At 38.1% G+C, this 16,484-nt stretch overlaps 1 protein-coding gene across 1 annotated transcript; it reads left to right on the forward strand.

The window, feature by feature from the left end:
* The first annotated feature begins 475 nt into the window (after positions 1–475).
* Positions 476–4,560, forward strand: LOC138908453 (uncharacterized). The gene is made up of 4 exons (XM_070199119.1): positions 476–1,141; positions 1,313–2,067; positions 2,574–3,363; positions 4,051–4,560. Exons 1-4 carry the CDS (start codon positions 476–478, stop codon positions 4,558–4,560), a joined length of 2,721 nt encoding a protein of 906 aa, XP_070055220.1.
* The last annotated feature ends 11,924 nt before the right edge of the window (positions 4,561–16,484 follow it).

Genomic DNA, 16,484 nt, shown 5'->3' on the forward strand with positions numbered 1-16,484 from the left:
GTGGTTCGCCTCACCAGTACACCCAACCTCGACCCCAACCTCAAGCCTGCACCCAAGCTCCATCTAATCCATCTCAACATTATTTCCCACCACAAGACCCTCAATATTCAGTCAGACTACCCTAATACCATGTTCACCACGCATAGTCATATGCTTAACTCCCCCCTACCCACAATGGCGTGCTCCAACTCCACAAAATCCTTATCCACCCCCACAACCATACCGAAACCATATTGGTCCAAGCTTTCGACCAAGGCCAGATTATAAAAAAGAGAGGCAGCAGTGAAAAGAAACCTTCACCCCTCTTGGAGAGTCGTATACCAGTTTGTTTCAAAGGTTGAGGCAGTTGGACGTTTTGAGGCCGATTGAGCCAAAGATACCAAATCCACCTCTAAGGAACCTCGATTATTCCCTCAGATGCACATATTGTTCTGATGCCCCAGGGCACGACACAGAGAAGTGTTGGCATTTGAAGATGGCGATCCAAGAGCTTATTGATACAAATCAAATTGTGGTCCAGAGCTTGGAGGTGCCAAACATCAACCAAAATCCTTTGCCGGCCCATGTAGAGACACATATGATCGAGATAGTTCATAAGGATGGGGAGCCCAAGAATTCTTCCAAGTCTATCATGATGATCCGGGCTAGCGAAAGTAATCTAGTTAAAGCTCCAGATTCTGCAGAAGCAATGCCCTTGACAGTTGAAAGGGTGTCGGAGAAGCTAAGCGCGCTCAACGTGAAGCCATCTGTATTGGTTGTGAAAGGGCCTCCGATTGATGTTAAAGCAAACCAGGAAAAACAAAAAGTGGTCGTGTCAGGGGTCCCGGGCAAGCCTGTCATAATCGTGGAAGGGGCTCGTATTACCCCCGTTATTATTAAGCCAGTGACCCAATTACCAATGGTTGACATAAAGGCCATCCCGTGGAATTACAAACAGGTGATAGTAACATATAAAGGGAAAGAAGTAGAGGAAGAAGTCAATGAAACCGGAGGACTGACTCGTTCTGGGAGATGTTTTACCCTAGAAGAACTTCGGAAAGCCAAGCCATTCAAGGATGGCCACATCCCAGTAAAGAAGCCGGTCACCGAAGAAGAGGCTGAAGAGTTCCTGAAAAAGATGAAAATGCAAGACTATTCCATTGTAGAGCAGTTAAGGAAAACACCAGCTCAGATATCTCTTTTGTCTTTGCTGATACATTCAGATGAACACCGCAAAGCCCTGATGAAGATTTTGAATGAGGCCCATGTTCCTGATAAGATCACGGTGAACCACTTGGAAAAGATTGCTAACAAGATTTTCGAAGCAAACAAGATCACTTTCTCAGATGATGAACTTCCTATGGAGGGTACAGAGCACAACCGAGCTCTTTATCTCACAGTGAAGTGCAAGGATTCTGCTGTCTCAAAGGTACTGGTTGATAACGGTTCTAGTGCAAATATTTGCCCTCTGTCCACTTTGCAAAAGTTGAAGATCGGCACTGAAAGGATCCATATGAACAATGTATGTGTTCGAAGCTTTGATGGAGGAGGGAAAGATTATGTCGGTGATATAATGCTCGAATTGTCAATAGGGCCAGTTGAGTTCACTATGGAGTTCCAAGTGCTAGATGTGGCTGTGTCCTACAACTTGTTGTTGGGCAGGCCCTGGATATATGCTGCCAAGGCAGTCCCGTCTTCTCTATATCAAATGCTAAAGTTCGAATGGGACAGGCAGGAAATAGTTATGCACGATGATGAGAACTTATCTGCTTACAATGACACAATTGTTCCATTTATTGAAGTTGAAGATGATAAAGGGCCTTGGGTGTACCAAATGTTCGAAACAGTGTCTGTCGAGAAGTTTCCTGAAGGAGAATGCATTCCAGGTCCAAAGCTACCCTCCGCGTCCGTCATGGTAGCAAATGAAATTTTGAAGAATGGTTTTGTGCCGGGCAAAGGCCTGGGTTCGTCTCTGCAGGGTATTGCACATCTGGTGTGTCCACGTGAAAGTTTCGGTACATTTGGTTTGGGATTCACACTCACAGGGAAGGACATGAAAAAGGCTAAAAATTTGAAAAGAAAGGCATGGTCACTTCCTAAGCCTGTTCCACATATCTCCAAGTCTTTTGTCAAGCCAGGGGTCACAAAACGCCCAATATCAGCGGTCCCAAAACCTGTGGTCGACTTTGATGAAGAGTTGATCAAGAGGTTCCAGAGTCTGTTTGATGAGGTTAATATGGTGAAAATCGGAGAAGGTTCCAGTAATGCCGATGTGCAGCTCGTTGGGCCAAATGTGAAGCTTAGCAATTGGAGAGCTACTCCTCTCCCCACCCGGAAGGAGTTTTGGTAGTTTGCTTTGTTTTCCTTTCTGTTATCTGGGTTATTCCAGCGTTGTAATCCAGATTTCTTATTTTTTGCTTGTTTTGATGTACAAACCCTTCTATCCTTTTATTTTCAATGAAATATAATTTCTCGTTTTCCATTATTCCTGATAGCGTTTCATTTTTGTTTTGTTTCTTTTTTCGATACAGTTCTTTTTATGCTGGTTTCAATGACATGACATGCATGAGGAATTTTCAGCCAAATCTTAAAAGCCAATCTAATTCTGAAATAACAATCCAAGAAGTAGAGTGTGATGATGAAACCGAATATGATGAAGAAGCAGCATTTCAGAAAATCAGTAGAGAACTAAATCACTTCGAAGAAAAACCCAAGCCTAATATGAATGAAACTGAAGCAATCAATTTAGGAGATCAAGATAATATCAGGGAAACCAAGATAAGTGTGCATCTGGAATCACAAATCAAGGAAGAAATAATCAAAGCACTGTTTGAATATAAAGATGTTTTTGCATGGTCGTATGATGACATACCGGTTTTGAGCACTGATTTGGTAGTTCATAAATTGCCAACTGATCCGGCATTCCCTCCAGTCAAACAAAAGTTAAGGAAGTTCAAGACTGACATGAGTGTGAAGATCAAAGAAGAAATCACAAAGCAACTTGACGCAAAGGTCATTCGGGTCACTCGATATCCCACTTGGTTAGCTAATATCGTGCCAGTAACAAAGAAGGATGGTAAGACCAGGGTCTGTGTTGATTATCGTGATCTCAATAAGGCAAGAACAAAAGATAACTTTCCATTGCCGAACATCCATATTCTGATCGACAATTATGCCAAGCATGAGATTGGGTCTTTTGTGGATTGCTACGCGGGATATCACCAGATCCTGATGGATGAGGAAGATGCAGAAAAGACAGCATTCATCACACCATGGGGGACATACTGCTACAGGGTAATGCCATTTGGTTTCAAGAATGTTGGGGCAACTTACATGAGGGAAATGACTACCATATTTCATGACATGATACACAAGAAAATTGAGGTTTATGTAGATGATATGATCATAAAGTCAAAGAAGCAGTCCGACCATGTTGGAGACTTGAGAAAGTTTATCCAAAGGCTCCGCAGGTACAACCTCAAGCTCAATCCGGCAAAATGTGCATTTGGTGTCTCGTCCGGGAAACTGTTGGGATTCGTAGTCAGTCGACGCGGTATTGAGTTGGACCCATCAAAGATCAAAGCCTTCCAAGAATTACCACCGCCAAAGAACAAAACTGAGGTGATGAGCCTTCTCGGAAGGTTAAACTACATCAGCAGGTTTATTGCTCAACTCACGACAACTTGTGAGCCCATCTTTAAGTTGCTGAAGAAGAATGTTGCGGTTAAGTAGACTAATGAATGTCAGGAAGCATTTGATAAGATCAAGAGTTACCTGTCAAACCCACCTGTGCTGGTCCCGCCAGAACCTGGGAGACCTTTAATTATCTATTTGACAGTATTGGATAATTCTTTCGGTTGTGTGTTGGGTCAACACGACATCACGGGCAAGAAAGAGCAAGCCATTTATTACCTCAGCAAGAAGTTCACTCCTTATGAGGTTAAGTATACTCTTCTAGAAAGGACATGTTGCGCCCTGACTTGGGTGGCACAAAAGTTGAAGCATTATCTGTCATCCTACACTACTTACCTCATTTCTCGCATGGATCCTCTAAAGTATATATTTCAGAAGCCTATGCCCACAGGAAGATTGGCAAAGTGGCAGATTTTACTCACAGAGTTTGACATCATCTATGTGACTCGGACCGCGATAAAAGCCCAAGCCCAGGCCGATCACTTGGCCGAGAATCTGGTGGATGAAGAATATGAGCTACTGAAGACTTATTTTCCTGATGAAGAAGTGATGTATGTTGACGAGGCTGATCATGATGAAAAGCCAGGTTGGAAACTCTTCTTTGATGGAGCTGCTAACATGAAAGGTGTCGGAATAAGGGTTGTACTCATTTCTGAAACAAGGCATCAGTACCCCGTAACACCTCAGCTTCGATTTTATTGCACTAACAACATGGCTGAATACGAGGCATGCATTCTGGGTTTGAGGCTAGCTATAGACATGGGAGTTCAAGAAATATTGGTTTTGGGAGATTCAGATTTGTTGGTTCACCAGATTCAGGGAGAATGGGAGACTCGATATTTGAAGCTCATACCGTATCGACAGTGTCTGTATGATCTTTGTCAATGATTCAGGTCGGTAAAATTTAGGCATATTCCCAGGATTCATAATGAGATTGCCGACGCCTTGGCTACTCTAGCGTCAATGTTACACCATCCGGATAAGACTTATGTCGACCCTATGCATATCCAAGTCCATGATCAACATGCTTAATGTAATGTGGTTGAAGAGGAAATTGATGGTGAACCTTGGTTCCATGATGTCAAAGAATACATCGAGTCGGGAATAAATCCGGTACATGCCACAGGTGATCAAAAGAGAACCATTCGACGACTGGCTAGTGTATTTTTCTTTAGCAGAGGAATCTTGTACAAGAGGACTCCAGATCTAGGACTACTAAGGTGCATAGATGCTAAACAAGCTTCGACTATCATGGCCGAAGTGCATGCCAGAGTTTGCGGGCCACATATGAGTGGTTATGTCTTGGCAAAGAAGATTCTTCGAGCAAGTTATCATTGGCTCACCATGGAACGTGATTGCATCAGCTTTGTTCGTAAGTGTCATCAGTGCCAGGTGCACGGTGATTTGATTCATTCCCCGACATCTGAGTTACACACGATGTCTGTACCTTGGCCCTTTGTTGCTTGGGGCATGGATGTCATTGGACCAATTGAGCCTGCAGCATCGAACGGGCATAGGTTTATTCTGGTGGCCATTGATTACTTTACCAAGTGGGTTGAAGCTGTAACTTTCAAGTCTGTGACCAAAAAGGCAGTGGTAGATTTTGTTCATTCAAATATCATTTGCCGATTTGGAATTCCCAAGGTAATCATCACAGACAATGCGGTTAACCTCAACAGTCATTTGATGAAAGAGGTATGCCAACAGTTCAAGATTATGCATCGAAACTCCACTCCATATCGTCTTAAGGCAAACGGAGCTGTTGAGGCTGCTAACAAGAACATAAAGAAGATACTTCGCAAGATGGTGCAAGGTTCTAGGCAATGGCATGAAAAGTTGCCTTTTGCTTTACTGGGTTATCGCACTATTGTTCGCACTTCAGTAGGTGCAACTCCTTATTTGCTAGTGTATGGAACTGAGGCAGTCATACCTGCGGAAGTTGAGATTCCATCCCTTCGGATCGTTGCAGAAGCTGAAATTGATGATGATGAGTGGGTCAAAACCCGGCTAGAGCAGTTGAGTTTGATTGATGAAAAATGATTGGCAGCAGTATGTCATGGTCAATTGTATCAAAAAAGAATGGCAAGAGCATACAACAAGAAGGTGCGCCCCAAAAAATTTTAAGTGGGCCAGCTGGTATTGAAACGCATCCTTCCCCATCAGGCTGAAGCTAAAGGCAAGTTTTCCCCAAACTGGCAGGGGTCGTTCATTGTGACAAAGGTGTTGCCCAATGGTGCCTTGTATTTAACAGACATAGTAGGCAAATGTGTAGATATGGCTATCAATTATGATGCAGTCAAGAGGTACTATGTATGATTTCTTTGCTTACCTTCAATCACATTTTGTACTTGGCGTGTTCAAAGTTGGAATGACGAAGGCATTTTATTCATCTACCCAAGCACTTTTATCCTTTGTTACCCCTTTTGAGCCTTATTTATTTTCTTTCATACCCCTCTTTTGGAATCAGAAGTAGAGTTAAGAAATAGAAAAGAAAAGAAAAAAAAAGAAGAAAAAGGAAAGAAAAGAAAAAAAAACTTTTAGTTTGAACTACGTTCGACCTGATTCCTTTTAAGAATACGTAGGCAGCCTTACACGGTTCGGTCCCATCAAAATAAAAATTCAAAATTCCCCAGATTCGAAGAAACTGGGGCAGAAGTTTTAGTTTTGTAAAAAGATCTGATTCCAAAAGTTGTAATTTTGAACCCCTTCATCTTAAATTATTTTGAGCCTGCATGCCACCCTTTCTTTCTAACACTGTCCAAAACCTACACTACAATCCAAAAAAAAGACTTTCTGATCAACTTTGAGGATGCCAAGTCAAGTGAGATGGAGATATGATTTACATCATGGGTAGCACCTTTGTTCATGGGCACAAGGAAAAGTGAATAAATGAGAGAGTCTTATTGGTGAAAACCCTCACGAGCACCATAGGGCGATGGTGAGTCGAGAGAAAATTCAAATGAGAGAGTCTTATTGGTGAAAACCCTTACGGGCACTGTAAGGCGACAATGAGTTGAGAGAGGAGCAAATGAGAGAGGCTTGCTGGTGAAAACCCCTCGGGGCATTACAAGACGAATGAGGTTCATGACTTTATAGAGAAATTAAATTATGGAAACCCCGGTTTTGAAGTATGAAGACATGGCATGAACTGAAATGTGATTAGTTAGATGGATTAGGCTAATTAATCTGAAATGCATGTCATGATCATTGGAGCCAGTTGCTTCATTCAGATAAGTCTCTTTTCTATTTTTCTTCAAATAGTCATCTCTGTTTTTTTTCCCTTTTTTTCCTAATTCTCGAAGTCACTTCGCTTCATTTCTTTTGGGTCTATTTTTCTAAGTCTCTGTCAAATTAGTCTTTGTTAAGCAAGCAAAAAAGGACTTCAAAGCTCATTACCAGCTTTTTATTTTCACCAAGCAAAATTCGACCATGCACATCACAAATGACATGATTTAGAATGAGTAATGCGGTGGTAACTGAAGTTCAGGTGGTCAAGGGATTCGTGAATTTGTAGGAAATGCAAAGGTTCAACAGTTGTCAGGATGAAAGTGCCATACGACGAGTTGAGTGTAAGGGATTCAAGTCATTCAGAGGTTTTGTGGTCGAGATCCGATCAAAAGGTAAAACAATTCTTTGTAGCCCGAAGCAGCTAATCAAAATGAAGCGGGGTAGTGGCAGAAGCAGACACTTTCAGCAAGGATGCCACAAACTAATCGCCACATTTTCAAACTGATAAAATTTTCTTTGTTTTAAGCAGGGGCAAGAAATCTTGTTTGCTTTGCCAGGAATCCCCCATGAGGAAAGCATGTTCTAGATAAGTTCAGTTTTAAGTTTTCAGGACCCTCCTGGATAATGGGAGTTAATTTCAACTGTTCAGGACCTTCCTGGATAATGGGATTTAATTTCAGGTTTGCAGGACCCTCCTGGATAATGGGATCTAGTTTAAAATTTTCAGGACCCTCCTGGATAATGGGATTCAACTAATACTCAAGAATGTTACTGGCATAAACTGGGGCAGAACATTTTCTTTGTTTTGTCTGTGTTGTCATGATTGCAGGCGCCCACCTGGAGAACGAGGGAATTCATTTCAATTTTAAGTCATCAGGTACCCACCTGGAGAATGAGGGAATTTATTTCAAGTTTTAAGTCATCAGGCGCCCACCTGGAGAACGAGAGAATTCATTTCAAGTTAATGTCAGTCATCAGGCGCCCGCCTGGAGAACAAGGGAATTCATTTCAAGTTAAAGTCAGTCATCAGGCACCCACCTGGAGAATGAGGGATTTCATTTCAAGTTTTAAGTTATCAGGCGCCCACCTGAAGAATGAGGGAATTTATTTCAAGTTTTAAGTCATCAGGCGCCCACTTGGAGAATGAGGGGATTCATTTCAAGTTAAAGTCATTCATCAGGCGCCCACTTGGAGAACGAGGGAATTTATTTCAAGTTCAAGTCATTAACAGGCGCCCACCTGGAGAATGAGGGAATTTATTTCAAATTCAAGTCATTGGCAGGCGCCCACCTGGAGAATGAGGGAATTTATTTCAAGTATTAAGTCATTGGCAGGCGCCCACCTGAAGAATGAGGGAATTCATTTCAAGTTAAAGTCATTAACAGGCGCCCACCTGGAGAATGGGGGAATTTATTTCAAGTTCAAGTCATTAGCAGGCGCCCACCTGGAGAACGAGGGAAGTCATTTCAGAATTCACTTGAGGTTTCAAGTGAGTAGCAGGAGCCCGCCTGAAGAATATGGTCAATTAAAGTTAAGAAGTAGCAGAAGCTCGCCTCAAGAATGCGAGTCAACATTTCAAGATGCACAACAGGACTGTAGAAGATTCAAGATCAAGCTTTAGAAAACTTATAGATAGGAATCTTGTAACTTATAGCTAATAGGCTTGTTTAGTTTCTTTTCATTTTGATTTTGGTGTAATAAGGAGCTCAACAAGCAGTAACAGCAGTAACAACAGCGAAATCACAGCTATTCGGTAGTCCTAGCTACCAAAATTCTTAGAACTACACTGACCTGATTCCTTTATAGCCATGGATATGTAGGCAACCTTCGAACCAAGGTTCGGTCAAACTTTTTCAAAACGCTTCCCATGGAGTATCCAAACGGGCAAAAATTACTCGTATTTGCTCACTTTATCTTTGCCCGAAAACTCTTCGTGTTTCCGAGCAAAGAGGGGCGGCTGTGAGCACGTGATTTTTACCCGACGGAAAATACTCCTACAAATTCAATATAGGTTTTTCTAATTATTTTAATTTTTATAGAAGTTTTAGGAATTTCTTGTTAATTGTTGCTTGCATTTAGTTGCATATTTAACATTTTAAAATCATAAAAAAAATACCAAAAAATGTCTAAAATATTTCATGCATAGCATTTTAGGTCTTAATTGCATTTATGATTTAATTACATAAGTTAATTGCTTTATTAAACAAAACAAAATTGAACATTTTTACATTTTTAAGCTTTCAGTTGTAAATTAGTAATTTCCTTTCATTAGTCTTAAGTTAATTAATTATTTTTATGTTAGAAGTAGATAATTAATTCAATTCTACAAATTAGATTGTTTTAAAACTTAACTTTTTTATTAGGATTAATCAATTTTATTAGGGTTAAAAAATTTAAAAAAAAATGATGAATGAAAGAAAGGCTTTGTTTGGTTCCGGTTTGGGCCAAAGCCATTTTTCAGTGGCCCAATGCATCTCAAAACCCAACTCTCCCTAAGCCCAGTCCGTTCCAGCCCTCACTTAACCAAAACGACGTCGTTTTAGTAACGGCGATCTTAGCCTTTGATTTTCTTTGATCGAACGGCTGAGAACTCCACACCCGAAACCCTTATAACTGTCTTAAGACCCTCCCCCCAAACCCTAGACACCCCGCTCAGACCTCTCTCATCTACCTCTCTCACCCTCAGCCACTCACCACCGCCCGTCGCCTGCCGGAAATCGTTTACTGCGGCGGCGCAATCCCAAATTCTCCCAAAATAATACCCTATACTCCTCTCCTCATCCTCAACCCAATCCTACCCCTAGTTTCCACAAAATCCCCACTGAATGTCCTCAATTTCGGATCTAAAAAAATAAAAAGAAAACCCCTGGTTTTCTTTTTTCTTTTGATTTTTCGTCGAGTTTCAAGGCTCGATTCGAGCCGAAATTTATGCTAATCGATTGTTCTCAGTAAGAACAATCGATTAGTGTCATTGTCGGCTCATTTCGAAGTTGCTGGAGGTCGGTCGATTCGCCATTTCTCGGCCAGTGTTCGTCATCACTGGAATGGTTTGGTGTCTTTTTAGTCTTGCTAAATCGTCACATCCACTCATATTTCCTATTTATTGTGTGAGTGATTAATCAAGTTTTAATTTTTGTCTGCATGCTCAATTAGATTAGTTAATAGGTCGATTTTGTTTAGTTTAGAGTTAGTATTTGGTGAAGTCCTTGATTAGATTTAGGGCCCAAAATATGGTTTTGTTATTTCTGATTTTCTGTTTTGGGATTCTTCTATGAATTCAGATTTGCACTTGTCTTGGGACATTTGTCCATAGAACTTGGCCCAGACCTAAGCAGATAGTCTGTTTCTAGAAATAATAGCTGGCAATTTCGGTTAAAAAATATTCTTTTCTTTCTGACTTTTTCTATTTTTTACGCTGACAGGATTCCCTCTCCTCCTTCTCTAATAACGACAGCCCTTACATTCTATATAAGAGACTTGATATTCACACACAAAAGGGGAGGGAGAGGTCACACAAAAAAGGGCCTCTGAAATTCAGACTATCCTTTTCATTTTTTAAAAGACTGATTTTGAGACTCCAAATTTCTGAAAAGTTGAGAAATCCCTTCTCATTTAGCAAGAAGTTGGTTTTACAGTGTCATTTGGTCTTGGGTTTAACTGCTGGATTTTTGGTCTGAAGGTTGGAGTTATTGTGTTTGTTCTTGCTGTTGATTGATGTTTGTTGTTGAAGCTGAGTTCTTTTCCCTGATTTTCTAGACCTTTATGTGGTTCTTTTCATTTGTTCGCCTACTGTTAGGTATGTAATACTCCAATCTGAAACCTCTTTTAAATATGGAACTGAAGTTGTAATTGTTCAATTTTTGCCTATGTTTAACATTTTGTGCATCAAAGATGTGCGGTTATCTTGTTTATTATCAAATCCATCCACTTTTTGCTTTCTGCCATGGTAAATAAAGTATATTTCAGTTGTGATTACTGTGATTGTGCTGCTGAAAATTTCATTAGGATAGAGCTATTTGGTTTTAAGGTGAAATGATTTAGCATAAGTTTAGTCCATGAATGGAACAAACTTATTTGATACTTTAGCGTCTACAGTTTTCTTTTAAAAGTCGAGTGTGAGTTGTTTGCTTTCAGGGATCTAATTGAGTATGAATGTCGTTGTGAAGTCTGTAGTAGTTTAAGTAGTAATATGAGCATGATTTAAGTTAATGACATGAACTTACGAGCAATAGTATGACTAACTTTTGGAGTTTTGAATTGTTGTGGTTCCTATTTGTTTGTTATTGGTCTTGTGGAATTGTTTGAGCCGAGCTTTATTCTTATACCTCCGAATCTACATTTATCCACTATTTACTGTTTTTCATACTCTTAGGTATGTAAACGCTCAACATAAATTTGTGATGTTTGGGGATTCAAATTCTCTTGCAACCTCCAGTTCTTTAAAATAACATATTGAAAGAAGTTGTTGGCATGATTTTTCTCTGATTATCCCTTTGTGTGTTGAAATCATGAAAAGTTATAATCTTTTGAATTTTAAACTGTTGTTTCGTTTGTTTCAATTGTGGTAAGTTGGATGCAGATTTGCAAGATTAGCTCTGTAGCTATCCTTGTAAATGAAACACTATTTTTTGAGAATTGCAAAGTGTCACATGGGTCGGAATTGAGTGTCTTAGCAGAAGATAATGAGATGGGAAGCCAGGAGTTTATTTTATATGAAGTCACAACTGATAATTAGCTAAATGCAAGGATCGCTAAGCTAAGTTTATTTTGTTTATGACGAGAGCTACGTAAATGCATTATCCATTTTGTATAATTTCGATTGATAGCTAGTTCTACATTTTTTTTCAAAGAGTTTATATGGATGTTTCTGTCTTATCTTTGAGGCCTGGGGCGTTAAACATGCCTTATACATGCTTCACATGAAAATAGATGTTTGAAAAAGAACTATTTTGCTAATGCTATTTCTATTCTTATCTGTTGTGACTTCCTTGTTTATCCCAGATATTCTAATGCTAGATATTCTAATGCTAGAGTAGCTAGCATATTTGGCAGAAGTTTTGCTTCTCTTTGCTTTTTACCTCCGTCCATATTCACCTTTCAAGTTATTTTAATTAGCTCAAATGATTTTGATATGGGATTTCACTAACTAATTTTGAAACAAGCCTTTGAGATTTAAACATACGCATGCTCTAAGTCAGAAGCTAAATTGATACTCTTTCCCAACAAAATGCACTCCATAAATCTAGACTTTGCACGCGAATCCCAAATTTTAGGATAATAGAATCATAAATAATCGTAGCCATGCTTTAGGCGCGCGTGTAATCGACTTTCGTAATTGTGTACACGTTCGCGTGACATGATTATGATTTCCCAAAATAAATCAAAGTATGTGTTCGCGCGACTTTGGCCAACAATATTAATATTAATAAAGCGGAACTAATTGTGTACACGTACGTGTGACATGATTATAGCGCACGGAATGAAACGGATTCACACACATGTGATCCGTTTCAAAGATAAACCCATAAGTGCCATATCTAAAAGTGGTAAAAGGTAAAATGCACATAGGTTCTAAAACATGTAATTAAATAATTTTATTAAGCCATATATGATTAAAGCGACCGTGCTAATACTACAAAATTCGAGAGTGCCTAACACCTTCTCCCAGGTTAACAGAATTCCTTACCCGGTCTTCCAGTTTCGTAGACTTTGAACAGAGTCAAAGTTTCTCAATTTGGGATTTAAAATAAACCGGTGACTTGGGATACCATAAATTATCCCAAGTGGCGACTCTGAATAAATAAATAATCTCATTTCGATTAATGTCACTTAAATTAGAAAAACTCCCTTATCCCCTATCCCCGCGGGAAAAAAGAGGTGTGACAAACATTACACAGTGACTATGAATAACTAGTGGCCGATACGTCTGACCTTAATGAGTGAAATTATATATTGGCTATTACATAAACGATCAATATAACTATGAACCGCAACGATGTAATTTATATTAGCGTAGTATATGACTACAACCTTAGTCAATGGACTTATATTATTGCTATGAATAACTAATGGCCGATACGTATGACCTTAATGAATAAAATTATATATTGGCTAATACATAAACGATCAATATAATTATGAATCGCAACGATGTAATTAACATAGGTTATATGACTACAACCTTAGTCAATGGATTTATATGATTACTATTAATATCTACTTATTATTATGGTTTGAATTAAATAATTTAACAATTGAGGTCAAAATAAACATTACACAGGGACACTTAATTCATTAATATTTTATAATTAAATTGCTAATAAGGTCCCAAATCTAACAACTGATGTCAAAATTAACATTACAATGGGACTAAATATGCAAAATACACATTTTAATTAGGTTCCAAATCTGCATTTTACTAAACGTTATGGTCAAATATGCCTTTTTGAACGGTTGACCATGTATATATACACATTCACCCACACAACCCTAAAGACATAAACACACACTCTTACACAAACCCTAGAAAATCAACTATGGACTCCTCTCCCAGTTCTGCCAAACAATCCCTATCTTACTCCTATTCTGATGATAACGAGGAAGAGCATAATCCAATATTTGAAGTGCTTATGAGTTTGGGCTAAATGAGTTTCTTACTATTATTTTTGATGCCTTAACACTAGATAAATATATGCATCGGTATATTTTTGATGCCTCCGGCAGTGTGGCTTTGTGTTTTATTGTTTAGGGTTAAAAGTTATTACTAATATTTTTTTCTTCTGTTTATAGCATATTCCAAAATGAATCTACGAGCATCTTCCTGAAACAAATAACACCGCGCTTCTTCAATATGGTGGCAAAGAGTGGTTTGTAGGATTGAACATTGGTGAACGAAGAAGGTTGGAAAAATTTTGTGGTGGAGACTGATATCAAGCGAGGTTGGGTCGTTAAATTTGAGTTGGTTGAAATTGCACCATTGTTTGTTGTCTTCAATGTGCAAGTGAAAGGACAAGGAACTTCTGAAGATCCGGTTGAAATTAATTAGTTTTTAGGTTATGTTTGTGTTGCCCTTTCCTTTTTTTTTAGCTTTTATTTTTAAGTTCATTCAGTTATGGTATGTGTACTTATATTTTCTATTGAACGATGAATGATATCAAGTTTCTATCTTCATCCAGCTCTCGTGTGTTTTTTGTTATAACTGTATCTTTCTTTTTTTCTTCATTTTTTATATCATTTCAAAAGATCAAACAATCTTGAATTCAAAAGAGTTAGGAAGAGTAAATAAGAGGTGTAAATGCTTCATTGAGAAGTTAAATGGTTGGCATGTGAATAATTTTGTTAGTAAACAAGATTCAATATCTACATGGGAATTCAAAAATTGTAGTTATCAATACAATTTTGGTAACCGAAATAGTTAATACAATTCAACTAACACCATTAGTTTAGACAACAACTCTATTCAAACCCAAACCAGATAGTCGTACCAGTAATAGGTTGTTCGTTCACTGACAAGATTCTTTAGGCTAACTAAAATGGAGGATTCTTTAGGCTAACTAGAATGTAAGTAATTTCAGTGGTTAAATTATTAGGCTAATTAAGAATCTTTTTTTTTCAAATACTGGAAGAACATATGTTTTTTACAAAAAAATATGACATCGATCCTACTTGTGTGAGTTCACGCACTTAGCCACTTTGTGATCATAATGACAATGTCATATATACCATATGGAAATATACAAACTCAAATACGTCAAAAGACTCATATTATGATTTTTTTCAGATTTGCTCCACTAATTAGAAAACTAATACAATAATATCTTTATCGAAATATTTTCTCCGGTTCTAAATAAGTACCCGTATAAATGAATATCTTGTGTCCGGTCAAACACGAAATGATACACACAAGGATAGATGTAGTATTCTAATGACAGGTTCAGTTGAATCTATAACTTTGAGTCAGACTATAAATTTATGTATAAAAATTAGTGTGGTAGAAATACCTATTCACTCACACTTAGAAGAACATAGGTGAGTAAAAGATGAAAAAACAATCAAGTATTAGGTTTGTTTAAGTATTAGGGCTTTGAAGAGGGATAAAATATACCTTAGGGTTTTGTTTTCGGCCATGTAGGGTTGTTTAAATATTAGGACTTTGAACACCTTATTATACAAAAGATAAACGAAATACACAATCAAGTATATGTATATTGACGAATAAATTGAAATGTATACGCGTATACTACAAAAAAAGATGAAAAAATATGTTTATGGGAAATAGGGTTTGCATGCTTGATATTTTAAATGTATTGGGAAGACAAGCATTCAATGGATGAGAGAGAATCAAGGAGAGGAATTCAAAACCTAACGGGAAGGACATTTTTGGTATAAAATTAGCGCAAAAACCCTATATTTGAGTGTGATTTTACATTAATACCTCCATTTGGGCCATTGTGGCCGAAAAGAGTGCGGCAGAAAGGAATTTTCCTATAAAAATTTGACGTAGTACACATAGCTTACTTTTGTGTTTCAAGACATTGCAAAATAAATGAGAGCTTTGCAATCATAAAATAGATTTGTTTAGCCTTTGAAAATCAAGCTCAGCTTATCTTTTAAGAGCATTATTTTACTTTTTGGGAAAGTTACCAGGGCAAGGAACATGATACAAAGTCTGTTTGAACTTTTGGATCAAATCAATTTTAAAAGCAATTATGAACAATAACTAAAATGTGGGTATCCCTGTTAACAAGATAGAACAGACCTTTATTTTGCCACTCTCATAAATGCACAGTGGAGAGCTCATCATAATGTGAGAAAGCTGTGCCCCTGCTCTTGGTTCTATCTCGTTGTCTTTTTCTCCTGTGCAATTTTGTTGGTTCTGCGCTTTTGGAAAAGATTAACGTGATAGAAAATGTTAGAAATTAACGTGATATTCGTTGTGACATAAAATGTTTTTTCAATTTTTTAAAGTGTTTGGTTTAGCTACAATCCAAAATATTCACGAGACACAAGGAGCAATCATTCAGAGACCGCTATTATCGTCGGCAGTGCAAATTCATTTCGCGTGTCAACAATAAGAAAGTGAAATTATTTTTGCAAAGTAAAGGAATGAAACCGTTTTAAAATAGGCAAAATACATAGACGTATTAAATTTGTCCAGAATCCCCCTACACACATTTCTAAGTGAATTATTTTCTCTCCCGAAACACTTATATCACTCTCACAACATGAGATGCTTTACACGTGTGCCACGTCATCACCCTGTCAGTAACATGCCAACGCCACATCAGAAAAAGCAGGATTTATATGCACTAATAGCCTGTTTGGCCAAGCTTCTCAAGAGGCTAAAAATATATATATTTTTTAAAATACTTTTTTTTCCTAATTTGAGATGTTTGCCCAAACTTTTTTATGGAAAAAAATATTTTTGGGAAGAAGCAGAAGCAGTTTCTGAAAAGCAAAAAAAAGTAATTTCTTCCCAAAAATAGAAGCAGAAGCAGTTTTGACTTTTCTTATCAAAAATACCCTTAACAAAATAAAGTATATACCAAAATAACCGTTAAACCTAATACTTTGGATATTAATGT

This window comes from Nicotiana tomentosiformis, chromosome 3 (assembly GCF_000390325.3).
Source record: "Nicotiana tomentosiformis chromosome 3, ASM39032v3, whole genome shotgun sequence".
NCBI lineage: Eukaryota > Viridiplantae > Streptophyta > Magnoliopsida > Solanales > Solanaceae > Nicotiana > Nicotiana tomentosiformis.

What these genes read in the sequence shown, in the direction of transcription:
- LOC138908453 (XM_070199119.1), top strand. Translation starts at nt 476, where the DNA reads ATGGCGATCCAAGAGCTTATTGATACAAATCAAATTGTGGTCCAGAGC. An exon ending in AATTTGAAAAGAAAGGCATG is followed by an intron (nt 2,068 to 2,573) that starts GTCACTTCCTAA and finishes AAATCTTAAAAG; the next exon opens with CCAATCTAATTCTGAAATAA. An exon ending in TGATACACAAGAAAATTGAG is followed by an intron (nt 3,364 to 4,050) that starts GTTTATGTAGAT and finishes ATATTTCAGAAG; the next exon opens with CCTATGCCCACAGGAAGATT.